The 23963-nt window shown below is 42.4% G+C and overlaps 1 protein-coding gene across 2 annotated transcripts in view; it reads right to left on the reverse strand.

Moving 5' to 3' along the window:
- Positions 1-23963, reverse strand: part of fat1a (FAT atypical cadherin 1a) — a 73035-nt gene that overhangs the window by 46021 nt on the left and 3051 nt on the right. For both annotated transcript variants that reach the window (XM_060864656.1, XM_060864655.1), the window contains exons 2-3: positions 20063-23352; positions 6446-6760 (exon numbers count right to left, since the gene is read on the reverse strand). In XM_060864656.1, the coding sequence (XP_060720639.1) occupies positions 6446-6760; positions 20063-23324 (3577 nt within the window). In that variant the 5' untranslated portion in view covers positions 23325-23352. The remainder of the gene's footprint in view (positions 1-6445; positions 6761-20062; positions 23353-23963) is intronic.

Here is a 23963-nt window from a genome sequence, read left to right on the forward strand (position 1 = left end):
CTATGTTGCTACCGATCTCCGTTAGCCTACACATTTCTGTTAGTGAGGAGTGTGTGTGAATGTGTATCACAGCACTGTAGCTTCTCGTCTTTTGCAGTGGAAGTGCACAGCCCACGGCTAAACACCTATTCTCTCCTTAAACGAGAATGCGTTTAACCTCCGATACACTCTGTGCTCTCACTTCTAATTGTAGCTTCGACCCACTGATGAAACATCTCAGGGGAAATTACAAAAGACAGCAACGAGAGAAAGAGCAAAATAACGAGCTGAGAAACAGGGTTAGCGTAAGGCCGCCCAATTAGCATAGGGATAAAAGACAGCACTGTGCCATTTGCTTATTATATATTACAATTTGTTTTCGAGAGCGTTATTTACTTTACTCACACACATCAGACACACTGGTTGCCTGAGTAGCATTATGAGAAATGCTAGTTAGCTTCAGGCTAGCAACAAACAGGCACTAAAGTTTCTGATTCACAAGTGAGAGCAGAGTTTACTCGTTCTCTCTCACTCTCACACACACACAAACACACACAAACACACACACACTTGTTAGAAACCAAAATCTGGGCCAGGATCCTGAATTCCTCACTACCTACACACTCACACCTTAAAAAATGACATGCAGTTTAGGAGAGAAAATGGAAAGAAAAATGAGAGAAACAAAGAAAGAAAGAAAGAAAGAAAGATAGAAAACGTGGAGGGAGGGAGCAAAGTCAAATGGAGAAGAAAGAAAAGACGAGAAAAGATGAGTGTGTGACATGTCTTTTGCTTTCTTTTCTCTTTTTCCTTATTTTCCTTTCTCTAAATCGTTCTTATGCTCTACTTCTGTTCTTTCTTTCTTTCTTTTTTCTGCATAATTTTTCTGTTTGCTTTCTTTTGTTTTTCGTATTGTGTGTGTGTGTGTGCATGCATGAGTCTGTGAGGCAGTGTGTGTGTGTTTGCCATTGTGTGTGTATGAGTGTGTGTGTGTGTGTGTGTTTGTGTATAAGTGTGTGAGAGTCTGTAGGTGTGTGTGTAAGAATGTGAGAGTCAGTTTGTGTGTGTGTATGTGCATGAGAGTGTGAGGCAGTGTATGTGTGTTTGTCAGTGTGAGCAGCTGTTGAAGATGTGTGTGTGTGTGTGTTTGTGTATAAGTGTGTGAGAGTCTGTATTTGTGTGTAAGAATGTGAGAGTCAGTGTGTGTGTGTGTGTGTGTGTGTGTGTGTGTATGTGCATGAGAGTGTGAGGCAGTGTATGTGTATTTGTCAGTGGGAGCAGTTGTTCAAGATGTGTGTGTGTGTGTGTGTGTGTGTGAGAGTTAGTGTGTGTGTGTGTGCCCCAGGTGACACTTCCTTCCCTCCTCTGTAGTTTTCTTTTTCTTCCTTACTTGTGTGGTGCTGCAGCTGCCTGAGAGACAGGAAGTGACCCGCAGGAAGTTGTTATGCTCAGATATCTTTCCTCCCTTTCCTTTTCAGTCCTTTCTTTCTTTCCTTTATTTCTCGCCGTTCTCTTTTCACTCCCTCTTTCCTTTCTTTCTGCTTGTCAGCCGAGGGCCAGCAGACGAGTGGAGACAAGCTGAGATTTCTTCGCTCCTTTCCCTCGTGGTGTATTTGTATAAATGAGAAATTTAAAATGAGAACTAAAGCATGCAGTAAATGTGTGAATGATTAGTGGGAAATGTCACATGAGAAGCGTACAAAATGTTTTAAATTATAAGTTGCAGATTTATGACACTGAGAACGGATTTGTGATTTTCTGTGTTTACGTAAAAATGACTTTTGTCAGGAAATGAGCTGCACATTTTGGCCAGATTCTCCTCCTCCTGGCGAAATTCAAATCAGGCGCCTGGGACCTTCACAACCACCTGGACTGAATGAGTAAACAAGTAAACAAGCTACATATAAAAACCCACATACGGCCTCGCTCCAAATCACATTTACTTTATTCTGCTCCTGCCTGAGAGTTCTGTATATTCCCCCGGGTTCCTCTGTAGCACTGCCAGTGCTCCTGCCTCTCTGTTTGAGTGTGTAATTACCGAGCCTCGGCCGCTACGCCGTTAACCCTTTCACAGCCGAGCAGATCAGAGACAAACATACGCCAGAGAACCTTCATGAGATGGAAAGAGAAGAGAAGAGAAGAGAAGAGAGACAGAGATAGAGATAGACAATAGCTTGATGGAAAGAGGGATGGGTGGATGAACAGCACGATATTCCACCTTGGGTCTTCTCATTTTTAGATAACAAAGAGAAAGAGAAAATATGTATCTTGATGGAGAAGAAGCTGTGGAAAGGACAGAGCTTCTTCTATCCATCTATTCATCCATTTTCTGTTCGTAGGGTCATGAGGAATCTGGTGTCCCTGGACATGAGATGTCAAAACATTACGGACAATTTCAAGATGCCAATCGACATACAAGCCATGTCTTTGGACTGGGGAGGAAACCAGAGAACCCTGTATAGTATACTATACAGTATATAGTATAGTAATACTAATATAGTATACTATACTAACCCTGTATAGTATAGTATACCAGTATACTCCAACCACCCAGGGCTCAGGCGGGACTCAATCCACCAACCCCAGACGTGCAAAGAAAACATGCTAACCGCTAAGCCACCATGCCCATTAAAGCTGCTAATTATTTTTGTTTATTAAATTACAAAACAAAACACAGCTGCTTTGTGTCCTTTCTCATTTCGTGACATGTGACCTTGCCAATCTGGGCTAGAAAATCAATTTGTTCACACTCAAGGTCATGAAGTGTTCTCATATTGATCAGAGTATTGACTAATGCTAACAAGCGATACTCCTCCTTTTCAGAGCTCCTGGTTAATTCAGGGAACCAGGGAACGTCAACATTTAGCTTCAGATTATGTTAAATTACTAATAAAATATGCAATATGAGTGATAATATAGCATAGTATAATATAATATATAGTATAATTTAGCTAGCTAACATATAGTTAGCATCAACATTTTCTTTACATTTTTCTTCAGATGTGTTAAAAAGTTGCTAATAAAAGACTCTACGTGGCCAAAATTACACTTTAATTACATTTAACAATAGAAGACTTTGAAATGTGAGAAATTCTGTGTCAGATTTAGTTAGCATGTAGTTGTTACAGGGCTCTCAAGTTTTGAAGACAGGCAAGCGTGACATCTCCAACCCCCCCACAACCCCAATTTTTTTCATTGGTTGTTGCGTTAAATCTTACCCAGATATAATAGTGCTATTTTCTGATTGGCTGTTGTGTAGCCTCTTTTTTTGATTGGCTGATAAGTGTCAGGCTCGACTAAGAATTCCAGGAGACGCGCTTGATTCCTGCCTGTTTCCATAGAGACAGCGGTGCGGACTGATACATTTTGGGTGCTGCGGCGTATTAAATATATGATAAATAGTCAAAATGTTTTTCTGCGTGAGAAATATGATGTGTGGTGGGAGAGCGTGAGAAAAGACCTAAATGAGTGACTGTCACTCTCAATGCCTGACACTTGACAGCCCTGTTGTTAAGGCTTAAGACATATGGTTGAACTGTCAGGAACATCAAGATCAACATGATTCAGAACATGAAAATGAAAAAAAAATACAGGTTTTGGTGTCTAAATTGCAATTTTAAAGTTTATGGACAGTGTTTCCATGTGCCTACAATGTTTTATATTTTTATCCAGAAACCACGTTAGCAAGCCTGAGGCGATGTCCAGCTCTATGCAGCTGCTTAGCACAGAGGTTTTTGTTACTCTTTAGCTTGTTCTTATTCTAGGGAACGTTACTCTAGGAAAAATATTTTAAGACGTATTATTTTTCAATCAGTAAATCTGAACTGAAATTTGTGAAATTCTTCAGGAATTTCCCTCAAACCCAAAGCCTGTTATAGTCTACCCGAATTACAGGAAGGGAAGAAACCTTGAGATTGCTTATCTCATTCTCATGACCTTTTAAACCTACCCTCCACACACACACACACACACACACACACACACACACACACACACACACACAGTTGTTTTATTAACCCACATGTTTGCTGCTCTCCTTTACAGAGTTAATGTTCAACTACACCAACACCCACTCAACTGTTTTCTCTCTTTCTCTTGCTCTCTCTCTCCCATTTCATTATCCTGGAAAAAGGCCAAAGGAAAAGAGAGAGAGAGAGAGAGAGAGAGAGAGAGAGAGAGAGAGAGAGCAAGCACAGTCCCTTATTTGGCCTGAAAACACGTCAGGTCCGAAGCCTATGTGAACCCCTGGACCACACAAGAGCACTGCTAACCTCGCAGGGGAAAATAAATCTTTTTTAGTGATCAACACAAAATACTGACTTTAATAAAGGAAACATTAATTAAACACTTTAATAAATTCTACATTAAAATACAGTGAAAAATATCCTGACTTACTGATATTGATCAACATGTTTACTAATACTGCCTAGCTATAAAGCTAACTAGCATAATGATAGCTTATTAAAGTAGAGTTTCTTGCTAAGCATGTGACACCCAAACATTAGCTTAACGTTCTGTTCGGCATAAAGACGATGAACTTTGTGACCCTTTGATAAAAATGTAACATAAGCTCCGCCCCTCGACCCAGAGATGCACATCGTAGTACAATCGAAGTTATGCGTGTTTAGTTCATTTGGTGCGAATAACTCCTGATACTGGTAATCTGTGAGACTTTATAAAGTTTGGTAGGTGGTCAGGTTTTTTCGGTTTAAAACTTTTCTCCAACACACACACAGACACACACACACACACACACACTCACACACACACACGTATGCACTCGGAGACCTATTTGCACCTCTATGCTGCTCTTAGTCCACACAGCAAGGATTAAATATTCAGAGCAAGTCCATTTTGAGAATATATAAAATTCCCACAGAGCAGTGAGAGAGAGAGGGGAGAGAGAGAGAGAGAGGGGGGAGAGAGAGAGAGTGAGAGAGAGAGAGAGCTAAATGGGGCTTTTCAAAAATACAAGGCTTTAAAAAGAAACTAGCATGGCTCCTCTTTCAGGGTCAGCATACTAGCTCCAGCAATCTTTCCAAACTACAAAACATGAAATCCCAGAATGGACAAATGATGATGGCACATTACCCACAATGCACCGCAAGGCTCCTTGTCTGTGCTAACAGTGGACTGAAGATGGCGAGATATTTGTGGCCTATTCAGAGAAAGGACTGTGTGGTTTGGGACACATCCATAATGGACCTATAAAGCTGACAATGATCTTTATCTAGCCTAGATAATGATGATGTTGTGTGGTTTGGGACATGTCCATAGTGGACTGATGATGATAATAATGACGATGATGCGGTTTTACTGCAGATTATTTGATTTGGGACATAACCGCAGTAGACTGACGATATCGAGATAGACATATTGTAAGCTATATAGACGATAGTTTAAGATTTGGGACAAAGCCGTAGTGTAATAATGATGGTGAGATAATTACAACGTGGCCAATGTAGTGTATAGGCTGTGATTTGGGACACAGCCACAGCGGTAGTAGAAGTACTTGGATGTTTACACTGGTCTTTCTTCCTCCATCTCTTTCTCTCCGGCAAGAGTGGGTTGTGTAAAAGCTCTCAAATAGAAACTGGCTCACTCTGAACTGATGTGAGATCAGATTGAATCAGACTGTGCCAGACGAAGGAGAATTGCTGGAGAATGAATACTCTCTCTCTCTCTCTCTCTCTCTCTCTCTCTCTCTCTCTCTCTCTCTCTGTTTCTCTCATAAAAACACACCACAACCCCACATTTAGGAATACACTTAAATGAGCTATTTGGTGCAGCTAATAATTATTGGATGAGCTAAATTAAAGGCTGCTGCGCCCAAAATGCTAACATTGCTAATAAAAATAAAGGTAATTAGATGAACCAATAGGCCTGAATCTGTGGTTAAAAGGCACTCGCAGTTCTTTTCAGTGATAACAGATCACAACACTTCAATTCATAACAATTTACTCTATGATTACTATTTACTTCCTGAGCGGAGGGCTAAGAGGGACTGAGCTACGTTTTTTCTTCTCTGTGTTTTTAACTCTATAATGCTTTATCGCCTTCTCTTCTGAACACAGCTTCGTCCACAACCCTGGAGGTCGAAGACAACGCCACAATGCTGCCTATGTAGGCACCCTACCTTAGGAACAGGGTTCAAAGAGTTTTGTCAGTTTCATCTTAGCTAACTTGTTTACTCTACAGTATGATTTCTTCCTAGCAAAGAATTTTCAGGTTTGTCGAATATATACTGAGATTTAAACTGAATTGTACATTGTTATTTACTAACAATAAAGATTTTTCTGTTTTTTTTGGTGTTTATTTATTTATTGTATATTTTGAGAAGAAGTGAGTTATTATTTAGACATTATTTCCTTGTTGTCAGTGAAAAACATTTTCTGAGTTTCAGAGCTCTAACCTGTTAGGTCTTGGTTTATTTGTTAGCATTAATTTTGTGGCTGGCTGCACTCACCGGTCTTGGTGTCGATGCTGAAGAAGCCCTGTGGGTTCCCACTGCTGATCTTGTAGCTCAGTTTGTCACTGGAGCGAGTGTCGGGGTCGAAGGCGTCAATCTGGATGACCGAGACGTCTTTGGGCGAGTTCTCCATGACGGAGGGGTAGTACACAGGCTCGGAGGTTTGCGGCGCATTGTCGTTCACGTCCTGCACCTCGATGTAGATCTCGACGAAGGAGGACAGCGGGACAACGCCACCATCACTGGCGTATACCGTCAACCAGTAGTGTGGCACCGACTCACGGTCCAGCAGCTCCAGCGTGCGGATAACTCCTGGGGCCGGGAGAGAGAGAGAGGTTTCATTCAACACAATTTCAACACCATGACATCACATAAACTTAAATTTGAGTGTACAAACACATTCGTAGTGCTGAATACAGCTACTTGTTATTGCATCATAAAATATAAGAACCAATCATTTTCCAATATGCAAATGAAGAGCACATGACAAAAACAGTTCCTCAGAGCTGGAGATGTTTACAATTTGCATATTCATAAGCATTAAAATTTTGTAACTTTTTGGAATTATATGCCCTTTTTTAAAAACCATATATGCCATAAATTCTTTTTTTTAACGCTTTTTTTTTGGCAAAAACAAACTTCTGATACTAAACATTGGGTACAGTGTTTGTTTTTACTTAGAACTTGTGTTTAAGGAATTGTTTCCAGATCCCCAGCTCAAACCTGAACAGCTGCTGGTGACGTCAGAAACCCCAATTCAACTGGTGGTTTCTTTTTGTTTTTCTTATTTGTATTGAAAACACACCCCTTCCTGAACAGATTGATATCTTGTGATCTCACGAGATACTATAAAAATCACAATGCTGTGATGATTTGGGGAATCAGACAGAGATCGGAATTAAACAGACATCAAAAATGCAAAATAACAAAAACAAACAGAACAGGCCTCAAGTTAAAAAATTATGACATCACAATAATTTGTATACAAATTTTTCGTATGCAACTTTTCGTGTTGAAATCGTGCTGCTCTGTTTTAAATCCGTCACCACGGTGACAACATAAAGAAAGGGTTAAAGATTCACCCGAGTCATCAGAAGCCATTTGGCTCTCAGCTGTGTCAACAAGGCACCTATTCACAGCAATCCAGGAAGGAGAAGGGGCGGAAAGAGAGAGAGAGAGAGAGAGAGAGAGAGAGAGAGAGAGAGAGAGAGAGAAAAGGGAGTGGGGTGAACATTGAAACTTCTTTGTTCTCCTCCATTCAAAGCGTCCTGACAAGACTGCGGTTTCATGTTACTTAGCGCAACCCTAAAAGTTAATTATATTATTGTTAAACGTCCGGGATAAATGTCCTCATCGCTATCACTTCTACACTCTCATAAAGCAGGGTGTGTGTCTGCCACTGAGCGAAAGGACAGTGTAAAGTAAAGCGACGCTCCCTGGTCAGAGTGGATGCTGATGATACACTTCCTGTGACATCACCAAACTGTTTGACCATAAAGTCAGAAATAAAATACAGCTGTGGTAGCAGTGAGTCTGCAACAGACCACAGGATATTTTACATAACATGAAACATATCTCAATATATGACTTTTTGCAAATAAATATATGGACAAAAATTTGAGCTGTCATGTTACAGATGTCATGAAATGTGCAGAATTTAGCTTCGTATTAGCTTTTTATTCGATATAACAGCATTAGAAGAAAAATAATAACAGTACCAAAAAAACATGTTCTGTATGCTAAAGCTAACCGTGCTTCATTTGGGCAGCTTCAAAAATTAACTCTCCTATATGTTGTTGTTGTGGTTTATTTTCTGTATGATTTGTCTGAGGGGGGTTTAGTGGTTAGCACGTTCGCCTCACACCTCCAGGGTTGGGGGTTCGATTCCCACCTCCACCTTGTGTGTGTGGAGTTTGCATGCTCTCCCCGTGCCTCGGGGGTTTCCTCCGGGTACTCCGGTTTCCTCCCCTGGTCCAAAGACATGCCTGGTAGGTTGATTGGCATCTCTGGAAAATTGTCCGTAGTGTGTGATTGCGTGAGTGAATGAGTGTGTGTGTGTGCCCTGTGATGGGTTGGCACTCCGTCCAGGGTGTATCCTGCCTTGATGCCCGATGACGCCTGAGATAGGCACAGGCTCCCCGTGACCCGAGGTAGTTCGGATAAGCGGTAGAAAGTGAGTGAGTGAGTGAGTGATTTGTCTGAATAGTGAAAAAAACATTGGTGTGATTGTGTCTCACATCGGGTTTAAGTTGGAGATAAAAAAACGACGTTCCGCTAAAAACACATCATAAACCGTGACCTTTCAGCTTCATCTGATTGTAGCAGCGGTTGTTGAACCCATCATCAAAGCTACAGCTGGTATCACTGTTTCGTCTCACATTACAAAACTCTGATTATATAACCGCTTGGAAATAGAAAAGCAGGTCAGTTCCTTTAAAAATGCTATGTCCTAGAACTGAAAGGTGAGATTCGAAGGAAATTCCATCTTAAACGCGGCCGCACGGCACGGTTACGCTTTGACCTTTGACCCGGATAACCAAGCCACAATCTCTATTACAGGGCTCCTGCATGTCGCACATTTGGAATCAATGACACTGTGTTTTTTGTTTCCGAAACAATCCTCCAGCTCCCCAGTTCCGTAACTCAACGACCTGCTGCCTGATTTTATTTCGGAAGGGGCGAGAAAAAGAGAGGGGGAGAAAAATAGAAAAGAAAGAACGACAGGTTTGCTTCAGGCGATAATTATATTCGAAGCAGGAGGAGGAGAGGAGGAAAAGCTGGCTACAATATGCTCCGTGTTATTGAGTCCTCAGCGTCTGACGCTTCACTGATGGGAATGGCAATGAGCTCAAGAAGCAAGCGTGGGACTCCAGAGAGCACACTGAAGTGTGTGGGAGAGAGAGAGAGAGAGAGAGAGAGAGAATGGAAAAGACAAAGTGAGAAGTATTAAAGGAATAAATGAGAAAGCCAGCATGCGATAGGAAAAGGGCAAAGAGGAATGTGTGACAAAAGAAAAAAATCTAGTGCGAGAGGACAAAAACTAGCAGAAGGCTGAGAGAGAGAGAGAGAGAGAGAGTGAGTGAGTGAGTGAGAGTGAGAGCTAGTCTGGATTTGCCAACCGCCGTCCCCATGCATGAGCGCTCATCTAGATGGCGCGCACACACACACACAAACACACACACACACTCTCAAGAGACTTGTCCCTCTGACTCAAAAGAGCCTTGCTTTTAGCCGCCCTCGGCACAGATGACTTCATACACACACACACTGCAACTTTACATGTGTCTGAGGCGCAGAAAAGTAGGTTGCCTCTATATTAAAAAAAAGCTCTTTCATTTTGCTCTACATCTCTTTCTACAATATATACCACTGCTGTACAACACTGTAAGCTAATTTGCAGTTGCATGTTGACAGGATAAAAAAATATCAACTTTTTTTGTTCCAAGAAGAAAATCTCTTCATGCTTGCTCTTAAGAAGACTAGTTTGTACGCTCTGCCGCGCCGTTGCTACGTACGTCTAGGAAGATTCCGACCTCTGACAAGAACAAAATAATGATTCGAATGACCCTCCATTAATTCCAGCTCAGAAAGTCAAGAGCTCTTTAAACATGCTGCTCAATATCTGTGTGTGTTATGTTTTAAGCTCAGTATGCTCACAAGAATATTAGCACACTAGCACTGAAAATTTATTCAGTACATTCACATTTCAACATTTTTTATATCCACACACACACACATGAAAACGCCCACTTACTATTAGGATAGTACTAGTATGTTTGGCTAAGGCTCAAGTAAAAAAAAAGCCTTGGTGTAGCTAAACATGCTTTGCTAGCTAGATAATGCCACTTGCTAGCAGTTAAAAACACTTTAGTAAACAGTATCTAGTGGTCGCTAGTATCTGGGTCATTAGCCATGCTAAACTGTGAAAGAGTAAATCTGGCTAACAAGCTAATACTAGCTATTATTTAATAATAGCAAACACGCCAGCTAATACCACTTGCTAATAATACCTAAGGTTGAGGTATGGGGTTTTGTTGAAGCTGCTTATCATTAGCATAGCGCTATCCTGTTTCTATGCCAGCGTTTTCTGAGGTAAAGTGTAGCCTTTTCTGTAACCTTTTCGGCTGCAGGTAGCTTATTCCTCTAACACATTTGTCTGAATCGTAGCAAGAACATAGCAAGAAAATTTAAAAAAAAAAAATCCTTTCTTTAGAAATAAAACACATGCAAAGATATGAACTATTACATGATATGGACTTGAAGAATGGGGTAAGTGTTTGTTCCTAATCTCCATAAATCTGCTCAATGTTCTGATGAGACTTTGGCCGCTCTTCAGCTTTCGTCTTAATTGTTTCTGATAATCACTGTTTTCTCTCTCTCTTTATTTCAGACACCCTGCTAAAGGTAGAATATACAGTTTAATCTCCAAAAAAGTAATAATAAGATTCCGGATGTAAAGACAGTGACTAAGAAATAACATTTCAGAACTGTATTTAAAACAGAACATTGTTCATTTGGTTCGTTTAGATATTTTTTTTGAGTGGAATCCAGGTTGACTCTGAGCCACTCCTTTAAATGAAAAGCTGTTGAGGAAGTTATGAAATTTGCCCCTAGGGTGCAAAAAAAGATGACAGAGTAATCCGACCGCTCTCTCTCTCTCTCTCTCTCTCTCTCTCTCTCGCTCTTTTCCTCTGTCTTCTCTGTCTATGTCACTCTTTTGTCTGTCCGTTTTTTCGCCCTGGGGAAAGACTTTTCACAGCCGCCTGAGCTTCTGACTGAACAATGAAAGAAATCGCTTGCACCGGTTTCGACCTGGCTGACCTCGTAACTGTGTGTGTGTGTGTGTGAGAGTGTGTGTGAGGGTGTTTGACAGTAAGTTTTCATGTGTATGTGTGAGATAAAGAGAGTCTGTCCACTTTAATTAGTTCCCTTATTGGCGCCTTCGTGGCACTTTCACAATAGCTGAGCTGGCTGCAAACACACACACAACCACACACACACACACACACACACACACAGTTTCCAAGTGGCTTCATCACAACTGAGAAAAAGATGTGAACATCCGGGGCTAAGTGCGGACAGGAATGTGGGAATGCAAAGTGGACAAGGGAGATCTTTCGGAAGCTCGATTGTATGCCCCAGTGGGAGACAAAAGCCTTGCTTTCAGCTCAGATCTAACATATGGCAGAAATGAATACTGAAGCTGTAGAATAGTCTACAGAATCATCAGCTACAGAAAATCACATTGCCCATGCACAAAAAAAAAATCTGGCACTCTTGCTAAATTAGGAAGCCAAAAAAGATTAGCAGGGTTGTCAAAAGGGGATTACGGTATGCAAAATCCTGTTTATCCTCTTGCTCTCATTTTCATATAGTAAGGAGTTAGAGTGAAATCCCAGGCAATATCATCCCTTTTTCTGGCAAGGAACAACATGTAATAAGCAATGATAACTTTAAGCCTGCAAGGCAACTCCAGTTCCAGCTAAAACCACTCCTCAAATTCATCTGTCCCCATGTCAGCTAGTCCTCAATGGTACCTTCGGTTACTATAATCTCACAGGACGCAACGGATTGGGGTAAAAGTAAAGACACAATAGACAACGGCTCAGAAGCACCACAGATGTGAAGTTAATGCGGATTATGTGTGTTTTCCTGGGGCTTGCATGCCAGACCTACGTCGGACCTTCGGCTTTGAACTCGCTTGGTTAATTCCCGGCTCATCTTTCCTGCATTCCGGAAGGTTCTCAGGCCTCAGGGGTCACGAGGTTGCAAGAAAGTTTCCCATCATTTTCCTTCTCTCTGTACACCTCAGTCATTGCCCACACCACAGGAATAGCTCAAATTCCTTTGCCGGAGTGAAGAGATCTTGAAGGGTAACCCAAGCCAAGCTTCATCTTGCCGCAGTACCCCCCTCTCCCTCTATCTCTTAAACTTAAATCATATCCCTGCCTCCATTCCCAGAGTTTTGCACCATCTATAAAAAGGCATGCCTTCTCGTTTCATGATTAATGGTGTAAAACATTTAGCAGTATTTGACCCAGCCAGGAAAGACTTTCTGAAGTATCTGCGCAGGCCTCGGAGATTTGCTTTATTGATTTCGCTTTATACCCGCATAAAATCCCTAGGAATGCTTTGAAAAATAGGGTGACTGTCAGCGGCGTGACTTATCAGAGGGAAAATAGATGCGTCTTGCATGCAAATACAATAAGAATGTATAGAGAACAGTTATTAGGACGAATACACGTGTAGCATAGTGATGTTTCTTCAACCGGGCTTGGCAAGAAAAAACCTCCCATGTGGCACTACCAAGGTTATCAGCTCTCGAGTGTGGATTGAGGAAATGTTTATCAACTCCAGTAACTGATGACTTTTACAAATATGCACTTCACACAATCTTATCTTCCTGAACATCCTGCACAAGTGATTATAGACCAGCAAACCATTGGAATGGACTCGACCACCCCGTTTCCGCTTCACGCTTGGCTGTGCCTCCTGTACACAGCAGTGGCCGCTAAGTGCTGGCAGTTGCAGCAACAGCTGGTCACATGGGAAAATGATGGGGGTGGGGGCAGAAGGGAAAGAAATAGAGGATCGTAATAATTTCACAGGCTTAACAAAGCAGAGAAACGCGTCTCGCTCTACATATCTTGTTAATCTCATCATCTCAAAATAGGAGCTTTGGCGTGAGATAAAAATAAAAGCCTTCCATAACTTCCATTAAGCAACAAACCCGGCTTTAGCAAACCAATAAGCGTTAACCTAGGTTGTAAACCGAGCACTTGTACAGGATGCTTGGAAAGAAAATACACAAAGACATGAGGATTTGAGAGACTTATTAAGGTTCAACAACAAAGAAAGATGAAAGTACTTCAACCTGAAGCGTGGGATAAAGAAACAAGTGTAGGTGTAGAAAGAGGAAGTTCCTCCACGAATGAAGGGGAGTGATGCAATTAGAGCATGCCTGGTGGGACACTGTCTTTTTTTCCCCCATGCTGTTTCTTCCACCGACTCTGGCCTGTTAATTCCAGTTGAGAGGTCCTATTGGGACTTGCCCAGACAGAGCTCATTGTCCAGGCCCAGCTAATGTTATTTCAGAGGCCTTGAAACTGGCGTGCTAACGAGAGCCAGACCTTTTCAGTATTGACCAGCCTATTTAAAGGCTAGAATCCAATCCAAGCTCTGGACCCTGTCCTCTGATAACAACCGCTTGTCTACTGCTATCACAACATTTTTATGAAGCATGAAATAGCTGCCCGTTGATGCTCTGCCCTCACCACTAGGAACTACCGCTAGTATTAGTGTGATAGGTCATGCTAAAGTGGCTCATTCTCCATTCTTGTGGAAAGGGTGATAAGATGGTGGAGTGAGAGAACGTTTTTCAAAGGGGTGCTGGGTTGACATTTTGAAAGCCCCACTGCTTTTTTCCCCCTCGCGCTCTCTTTTCTATTTATAAGCCGGCACTCCTTGGAGTATTTCTGCAAGGAAGGGATCAAAGGCGTTTTTAAATTGTGGCAGGGGTGGAAGGGTGGCTTGCCAATAAAACAGGGGGAATAGGAAAGCTGCTCAGTTCAAAAGCCAGATGTGGAACTGTTGACTCTGCTCCTAATTACATCTTTATACGGCATTACTACAAACAGTGTGACTGTGCACTTAACCGTCGTCTGCAGGCCAGCTGCACCGAATCTCACCAAGCAGTGTTGTGACTGGCTGTGACAAGCCAAATTAAGTCACAGCTAAATAGGAAATAACATTCTGAACGTGCCAAGACTTACATGCAATACGGATTCAACGCTAACCGTCAAGGTGCACCAGATTCTGATAGGAATGAAAAGTTAGAGCATTTTTCTTAATTTCTTACTGATTTGACATTAAGGGCGATGGTTCTGATTTGATTGGTCTCCGGTCACATTACGTTGGCGTGCCTGCTGACGCCGTCACATACACTTTGCAAAGAGATGAATCACAGTTTTTTGTGTTTGGGGTAGCTTGCCATGTTTATTTCTGCCATCACTCCCTTCACGTTCGATTCTCGTTACGATCTGGAGAGCGTGACATCAAAGGGGCGAATAAGCTCCTGCGGCAGGGTGCCATCTGCCATAATAGGGATTTTCATTGCCAAGCACTGAACCGTGGCCTAAAGAGTACTGAGGGATTGTGGGTATCAATTTAAGAGCTAGTGGGTCCTATTAGTAGAAAATATGCTCAGATAATAAATGCCATCTAAACTCACAGGATTTCTTCTCAGGCACAACAAAAACCATTACTTTAAGGTGGCATCTTTTTCCGAAAAAACATCCCACTCAATTTAATTCTACTTCCTTTTTTTAGCTCACAAACTTAAAATCAATTTCCCCTCGTTAAGGCTCATTAGCATAACCTGAGTGAAGCACCTACGCGGGTACTAAAATAAGCGCTCCCAACGTTAGCACCCTGCAATCATCTCCGGCTCCCTTTGCATTCCTGAGCACAGTCGCTCAGCAACGTGGCCCAAGCACAGACTGTGTGGAGTCGAGGTCATGTGACCCTCCCGAGGGGAGGGGGAGGGGGTGTGTGTGAAAAATGAGACGAGAAAAAACGAAAGAGAGGTAAATCTTGAGACAACTAGATATGGCCTTCCCCTCACTGACTCAGTCAATTCTCCTCATGCTTTCTTTTACTCCCTCACTCGTTCTTTCTCTCTCCTGTCTTTCTCCTCCTTCCATATAAACAAGAAAAGGCAAAGCAACAGGCGCATATTTGTGTTATCTGGCATCGCCGGCAACTTTTCTACCTCTAACGGAAGGAGGGGATGGAGGAGATGGGAGGGGATTTTTTTCCACAAATGACAAAACCACACTAAGGTGCTTTGTCGCAACATGCCCAACTATTGGTGGCCTCTTCACAGAGCCACAGAAAGGGCAGTGCATACATTAGCCGCTCTGCAAAAGGGCAGGACGTGTTAAAACCCACAAACAGAAAGCAGAAGACACTCGATTAACAACTCGACTTGACTGAAGCCCTGACCACGTGCAATTTTTGGCATTCATTCTCTTTTGAAAAGCGGCCTGTCCTCTTCAGAAGGCTTTTATTTGCTCCCTAACCCTTCCACTTACTTCATTACATGGGCTTGAAGAGAGCACAACAACAAGCCGAAGACTCTTGGACAAATACAAATCAGGCCCATTATCAGGTCCGCACGCTTTCATCAAGCACAGAGGGGCAAGTGGGGGTCACACGAAGCAAAAAACATATTTAACAGACTGAAAAGAAAAAACAGCACGACCTCCGCTTCTAAGGGTCGCCTTTTGTTTTTTTTGTTAATGCAGCAGTAATGAATTGAGAAAATTGACCTTTTTGCATAATTGCGCTTTTAAATGAAGAGTTGCCTGATGTTGAATGTTTTCTCTCTTTATGAAACACAGTGGGTAACCTCATACCTCCTCCAACACAACATCACAAAGCCAGCTACAATTTAGAGCCCTTATAAAATATTTTAGACGTACAAATTTTGATCTTACACAAAAAAAAAAAAAAAACAAGAACTAGTTCACCATTTTCCTTTCAGGATATATACAACAGACACAAAATTACTACGTCCGTCAGCACGGTTATTTATTCATATCTTGTAGTTAATACGTAACGTTATTTACAATTTTCCTCGCAAACTGATCGACAGATGAGCCACATAATTATTTATCCACAATTCCATTGATTTCCCTTTGAGCCAAATTGAAATTACAAATGTGAAAGTATTTAAATTAAGTGCCAAAACTCAGGAAACTGGTTCATTAGCATGATTAGCGTGATAAAGAACAGGTGGCCGGACAAATGGCAATCAAAGCAAACTGGCATGTGATACATAGGGAATAAAGGTGAGACTGATGAGAGCTGACGTCGTATGTCTTCAGTGTGTAGAGCAGGGAGGCGCACGGCACTCAGGTTTGCTTTAGCTGAGTTTGTATTGCAGATTTGCACAGTTTATCTTGAGGATTCCAGACACGGCGATGTGGTTTAGCCTTTGGGCTTTTGTAAAGCAAGTCTCTCTGCCTCTGCTGTGATTTGTGACATATGCCTCAGAGCCTGGACTTGTTCCTTTGCCACAAGGACATTTAGTGGTAAAAAAAAAAAAACAGATTCATTGCACTTCTCTGGCAACATCAATTGGGTTTGCGGCAAAACCTCAATCCTGTGCGAGTGTGTGCGGCCTCAATTAACTCACTCACTCAAGAAGCAACGTGCATACAAAATCAATTGTTTAACACACACACACACACACTCAGGGCAGGGGCTGAAATTAGCCTGGTTCACATGGAGAGGTCTCACTGAGACTCGACATGTTTGTGCAATCTGGTGATGGTAAACATCGCTGCAGATGACTCGCAAGCATACTCAGGAACTCAGCGAATCTCCCAAACGCCTACAGCCAGCAGCATTCAGAAGGACAAAAATAAAACAGAAGGAAAAAAAAAAAAAAAACCCAGACGCAATCTGGGAGTAACAATTTTGGGTTCTGTAGCCTGGCTGGCTAAAGTTATCGCAGGTCTGCTGGGACAAAATATCAAGCTCTTCCTGATGCAGGAAACCTCGGAAAACGAGCCCGATCTCGTACGTGGTTTGGAAAAAGACGAGGTTTTTCATTTCTTTCTTTTTTTCAAATTCTAAAATACATACATAGCCAGACTAAATATAAAAGCCACACATCCCTGAGGGAAGAAAGCAGATGTGAAGCTAGCGTTAACAAGACTCTAGGCTAGAGAGGAAAATAGAGAACTGTGTGGCGCGTACCTCCCGAGCAAATTCCTTTTAGGCAACCTGAAAAATCCCCCCTCCACCCCGACCCCGCTGAAATATCCCCGCTCTTGGATGAGAGAAGCGAGCATGCAAATAAAGCAGGCAGGCGGAAAAGCCGCAGAGCCCAAAAGGTGCAGCACGTTTAACCAATCCCAGATGGGACGAGACCAGAGGAAATACAGAAAAGATAAAAAAAAAAAAAAGTGGCCCGGATTTTTAAGGAACTAATGGACTGATTCCTTCAAATGTAAAGCTTCCATTAACCAAACAGCACTGTGCTGGATATTAAATGACTCATGAGACCACTTGGGGAATATGTACAGAATAAAACACTCTTATAGTACAACGATCAGCAACAGGCCAGTGTGATGTGTTCTTTTTATTCTGCACCAATTTTCCTTTTTTTTCCTCTTATTAAGAAAAACCATGTCATACTTTACATCCTTGAAGAGTTACGTTTAATGGAGTGGAACATCTGCAAAACAAGCTGTTCTCATTACGCTGTCTTTGCAGAATCTCCTTAAGATGCCTACAACATCACAAAGCTCTGACACTGGAGACTCCTTACATATGTTATGTAAAAACATTTCTCCTTGAATAAAATGTCACGGTATCGCCGATTTTTGTTCGAGCCCCATTCTAATTAGCTGTTACGACGGAAACGCTAACATTATAGAAAATTAATCAGTACTTTTCTCAGGTATCTCAAGTGAGTTGGGAAAAAAGTTCTAAACTCCGAAGCAAATTTTGGACAATAATTCTTACAATGTTTCCTCCTTTTCAGTGTTAAATTATTTATATTAATAAATAGAACTGAACTCGGGTCCTGTGACTGATATTAATGAGTTGACTCGTGCAACGTTTCATTTAAAATGTTCTTGCGCTATTGACTTCTTTAGTGTACCACAAACATCCGCTCCTGAGGAAGTTGATTAAATAATGAATTATCTACACACACCATCAAACTACCAAAGCTCAAGCAGCTCAAACTGATATAATCTCAAGCCCATTTCCTTTCCGTTCCTTCTCCCCGAGTCTAATTCGTGTCCCACAGGGAGCTCTTCATGACTCGCGCATAGTTATTTTGCCACCAGCCCTAGTCCATGTCCCTCACAATGGACCTTAGTGCTAGACAATCCCATTCCTGCTGGCACTTATAGATTACCGAGGTCACAAAGGCCAGAAGCCCAGGTCAGGTAGGGGGTGACCTGTAACGTTTTGGGGGTTAGAAGGCGGTGCCAATGAGACTTCTCCTCAGGTGTCACAGCTGGCTAAATATATCAAGCTCTGTCAAGAAGCTCTGTGAGGGGGCAGCCTGTTAAGTCAGGCAATTACTACACACCACTTTGGATTGAATGGATGAGAGAAGGAAATATCTCTGGAATATCTGGCAGAAAGATCAAGATATAAAACAAAAAACTAGGAAAGGGTTGCTTAGTCGTCAAGAGGTCGAAAGTTCAAATCTGGAGAAGCAAGAGGGCGAAATTGGCCAGTCTCTGAGTAGGAGGGGCCAACAGAGACAAACACAAACTAGCCAATGTCACGTACGCAAAAGAGGGTTAATAACGATCTCAGAGGAAGGATATGATATGTGCTATTAATGATCTTAGTAAAGCGTATTGTGACAGGATTGATGACTTGTCCAGAATTTTCTGTAGGTTTCTTGATTCCTCCCAGTGGCAATGCAAGCAAAACAAATGATCAGTAACCTCCTAGTGAATGAAGCAAAAAAAAAAAATCCTAATAAAATCTCCACAACACTGGCCAGGCACAATGACAGGCAGATGGTCCTGTAGGGGGAAGAAGCAGCAGCGGTAGTGCATCCTGTCATGCTAAATTTACCACTGCCAAAAGTGAGATTTCCCTACAGGGATCCCTAACAGCCACATCTAATTTACCCTCCTTAATGAAGTGCCCTGTGCCGCCTTCGTCTAAAGGAACGCTTAATACATTTTACAGAGTTTTTGCAGGAGAACTTTTCAAAAGGACATCGCTCACGCAGGACTTGTTAAAAAAAAACAACCCTAATGTTTTATTTATAATCATTTCACAAACCCATTTGTATATTAATTATGTATACCGCAGAACAGGAAGACGTTTTCAGAAAGAAAAAGAAAAAAAGGCAGAAATGCACATTAAAGGTATAAAATGAGAAATTCTGTGCATATTTAAAGAAAAAAAAGCACTACAAAGATGTGGTGTGCTGAGCAGGCTGTGAAATTCCAGACAGCTTATTTTTAAGGCTTATTTTTTGGCACAGGTGCTCACAGTGACCAGCTGAGTAAGGAATAAATACATTCTTTGTGTGGCGTTAATGAGGTCAGGTTTGGCTTTTACAACAGAAAATTGGTTTGGTTCAAACGGCAATGGATTCCTTTATTGAATATTAATAGTGTAGACCAGTGATCTTAAATAAGCTCTTGGCTCAGATAGCCAAACCAGACTACAGCTGCTCGGAATACAGAATAAAAATAAGAAAAGAGGGGAAAATGCAGGAGGTTGAGAGTGGTGGGTGGTGGGTGGTGGGTTGTCGGCGATGTGGGGGAAGTGCTCAGCGACTAGTTTGGAATGTTTACGACAGGTCTGAAAGACAGCTGCTCCATCTGTTGCTGCCATCAATTCCTACTCCTTATGCTAGAAAACCAAAAATTGTGACGTAAATTGAGTCCCAACACGAGTGCACCTGATTTCTGAAAGGAAACCTTACTGTTGCCTATATCACCAGTCAGATTCCTTCAAAAGCAATCTGCTTCATGAAATATTCATGAATGAGGAACCACTCGCAACCATTTCACATTCAATCTCAGCCTTACGAACTGTGAGGAAAAATCTAAAACAACTCACCAGTTTCTTCATCGATGGCAAAGATTCCGAGTCCAGATCCATCCCGAATAGAGTAGCGGATCTCACCGTCTCTTCCTTTGTCCTCATCCTGAGCTGCTACTTTCATGACTGGTGTTCCAACGGGCACATCCTCTTTAATATATCCCTTATCCACAAATGATTGAAACAACGGTCGATGTAAATTCTCGTTCACATCCACCACCTCCACCTCTATGTGACAGGTTGAGGATAAAGAAATCGGCTTGCCTTTGTCTTTTGCCTTAGCTATAAGATTGTAAACTTGTTTTTTCTCATAATCCAAATTCTGCATGATTCGAACAGCGCCACTGAGTTTGTCCACTTCGAATTTACCGTCACCGCTGTCGACGAAGCTGTAGCGTACCTGGCTCGAAGTTCCTACATCAGGATCATGGGCTTCCAACCACATAATAACAGTACCAATAGGCAGATCCTCGCGGACTTTTACACGGTAATTGGGGGGTATAAATTTTGGAGGATTGTCATTCACATCTTCAAGAGTAATTTTGAGTGACACAGTTGATACCAGTTGAGGTTCAACAGTAGCCTGGTCACGAGCTGCTATCCTGAGCACCAGCTCAGGCTGAATCTCACGATCTAATACCTTTTTTACCCTAACGACTCCAGTCTCCTCATCAATAGAAAACTGATTCGTGTCCGCCAATATAGAATACCTGACAAGACCGTTATCTCCCAAGTCTCTATCTTTGGCTTCAACCTGAATGACTTCAGTACCCACAGCTGCATTCTCGCTTATTTCCACTGAATATGAGTCCTGTAGAAACTGTGGGCTATTATCATTAGCATCTGTAACCTTGATGTCAAGCAGGCGCGATGACGACTTCTGAGGTATCCCGAGGTCATACACGGTAACGTTTAGCGTGTAGTGATCAGACGTCTCTCTGTCAAGTGGCGCATACACCTTAAGCCAACCGTCATTCATGTCAGCTACAAACCGACTTTCTGTGTCTCCTCCAGAAATGACGTAAACCAACTTCCCATTGAAACCGCTGTCAGAGTCTGAAGCGCTCAAATGGACAATCCGAGCCCCAATAGGCAGATCCTCCTTGACCTCGACGATGCTTGGGAATGATTCTGCAAATTGAGGTGTAAAGCGATTGATGGCATGAAGGTCTAAAAAGTTATCATCTGGTTCCACTTGGCTGTGGATTTTACTGCCCTGCAGCAACTTTTCCGCCAACATGGTGGCTACACCTGTGTCGAGACATTTGACTTGAACAGGTTTACGTGGAGTAACGACAGTTATATTTAAGAATATGGCTGGAGTTTCATGTTCTCCATCACTGGCTACGATCTGCAAGCTGTACAATGATGTCTTTGCTGCCTCACCATCACTCAGGGACTGCTTTAAAGACAACACCCCTGAGCTGGGGTTTAGCTCGAAAAAGTCCAGGACGTTACCAGCTTTGATCATGTACCTGACCAGCTGAAGCTCATCAGCATCAATGGCAGATACCGTTGTGATCTGTTCTCCAATGCCATGATCTCTGGGCACGGTTACCTGGCAATCCACATTTTCAAACAGAGGCTTGTTGTCATTCAGATTGTTCAGACTGATTGTGACTTGAGTCTCCACCTCACGTCGAAAAGGTTCACCCCAATCTGATGCACGCACTCGCAAATTATAAATCCTTGGCATCAACTCGTAATCAAGTTGTTCTGAAGTACTGATAACGCCAGTGAAGTAGTCAATAACAAAAGGCTGGTGATTTATATTAGCAATACTGTACGTGACATAGCCGTTCTCTCCGCTGTCTAAATCTGTGGCTTTCACTGTAAGAACACTGGTGCCTATAGGCATGTTTTCATCAACACTGGCCTTGTAAGAGGACTGCTGAAACTCCGGGGCGTTATTGTTCACGTCAATCACATCGATAATAACTTTGGTGGCTGCTTTTCTGTCACTAATAATTACCTCTAATTCATAGTGTGGCAAAGAATCAGCATGAATGGGTCCAGCTGTTGTAATTAAGCCAGTGTCTGAATTGATTGCGAAGGGAATTTTGTCCAATTTGTGTTTGAAAGCATACTTCAGTTGGGGATATTTTGGCACAGCTGTTACCATTAGAACAGGAGTGTGTAGCGGAGCAAATTCACTTACATTGGCCCTGTAAACAGATTGTTCAAATTTTGGGGGCCCGATTTTAAATTGTGGGGATGTGATATGGATGACTTTAGCTGAGGAAAACTGGGGTAGGCTTCCTTTATCCTTAGCTTGCAAAGTAAGGTTGTAACCATACGGCTGACTATCCCAATCGACCTCCTTCACTGCTTTAATTTTGTATTCCTTACTGCCTGGACTGGTTCTCACAGTTCGAAACTGCTGTAAAGGGTCTCCTGCAACGATGCTAAGAGACGCTATTTCGCCATTGGCTCCTTGGTCATCATCCTCAACGGTCACTATGGCGTAAGTCGGGTCTTTGTCCATGTCGGAAGGTGCGAAGACAATAGCGCTGATGACTGGAGCGTTCTCGTTAGCCTGCTCCACACGTACCGTCAGTTTAGCCATGCTACTAAATCCGCTGCTGCCATACAGCTTCATACCACGATCTACCGCTAATATCTCCAAATCATACTGCTTTGTCTCAGCATAATCTAGTTTTCCAGTTAGAGTGACCACCCCACTCGTGGGATGGACTGCAAACATGTCTGTCCACTCTCTGAAGCTGTAGTAGTACTCTCCGTTCGTACCGATGTCTGCATCTGTTGCCGTGACCTTGGCAATGCTAGTGCGGATCGATGTGTTCTCCGGCAAAGACACAGTGTAAGAGGTGGGAGAGAACAGAGGCCGGAGGTCATTGGTATCCAGTACCTGAACAATGACTCGGGCTCGTGCCTCTGCATTCGTGTTTCTTTCCACAGCTTTGACCGTGAGCAAATAGTAGTCTCGGACCTCCCGGTTAAGAATGGCACTGCTCCCTCCTTTGGTCCTTATTCGCAAATAGGTAAAGTCCCCCAATTGATACTCCTCAGCTTTGAAAAGGTTCTCGTTGTCACCTGACACAATTTTGTATCGTATTTCCCATGAAGGGTCTGTGTTGAAGATGCCCATTTTGACAGGGCCCTCCAAGTAGGTTTTAGCAGCAGAGTTTTCAAATATGGTGGCATTGTAAGTAAGATGGGTGAAGTGTGGAGTGGGCTTTGCATCCAACCCTTGGTTTCGGGCACCTCTGCACAAGAGCAGCAGCAGCAGAGCCAGCAGTGAAGTCACCTGGATCTGCATGGTTGCAGAGCGCTCTTCACCAAACCACCTGTAGGAAAAATGAAGAGAAATATAAGAAAAGGGCAACTCATGCAGCTTCGTTAGAACGACCTGACCTATAATAACATCTGCTTGATCTACAACACTGACCACCTGGCTGTGCATTACAGGTCCTCGGGATCCCTAGATCCCAGATTGAGAACCGTTGATTAAAGCAGGAAGAAAAGCTATAGCAGGGCTTCTTAAACAGCCAGACATGCCATCAGCTGTAAAAACGACCTCATGCGTATGCGTTCCAGACACCACTGTATCTATATTAAACCCATTGAAAAGTCAAATGCATTTAGAATAGTTAATAAATGCAACTGACAACTTGGTAGGACTGAGGCAGATTTGTCCATGGTGAGCTGAATAAAATTTTATAACAGGCTCTGCATATCAGATCCTCTGACTACAGCAATTAAAGACAATTACTTTCATAGGTTTTGATTTCTTATGTTATCAATCATCGTGACCCAGGAAATCAGCAGAAAACACAACGCATCAACACAAACATTCTTCAAAGTAGGTTTGAGATTTGTAGCTAAGTTTGGCATCATCTAATGCTCTTCTCCTATTGGGAGATTTTAGTCTATCAGAAATGACTCAAACATTTTGGAA

This window comes from Tachysurus vachellii, chromosome 2 (genome assembly GCF_030014155.1).
Source record: "Tachysurus vachellii isolate PV-2020 chromosome 2, HZAU_Pvac_v1, whole genome shotgun sequence".
Classification (NCBI taxonomy): Eukaryota; Metazoa; Chordata; class Actinopteri; order Siluriformes; family Bagridae; genus Tachysurus; species Tachysurus vachellii.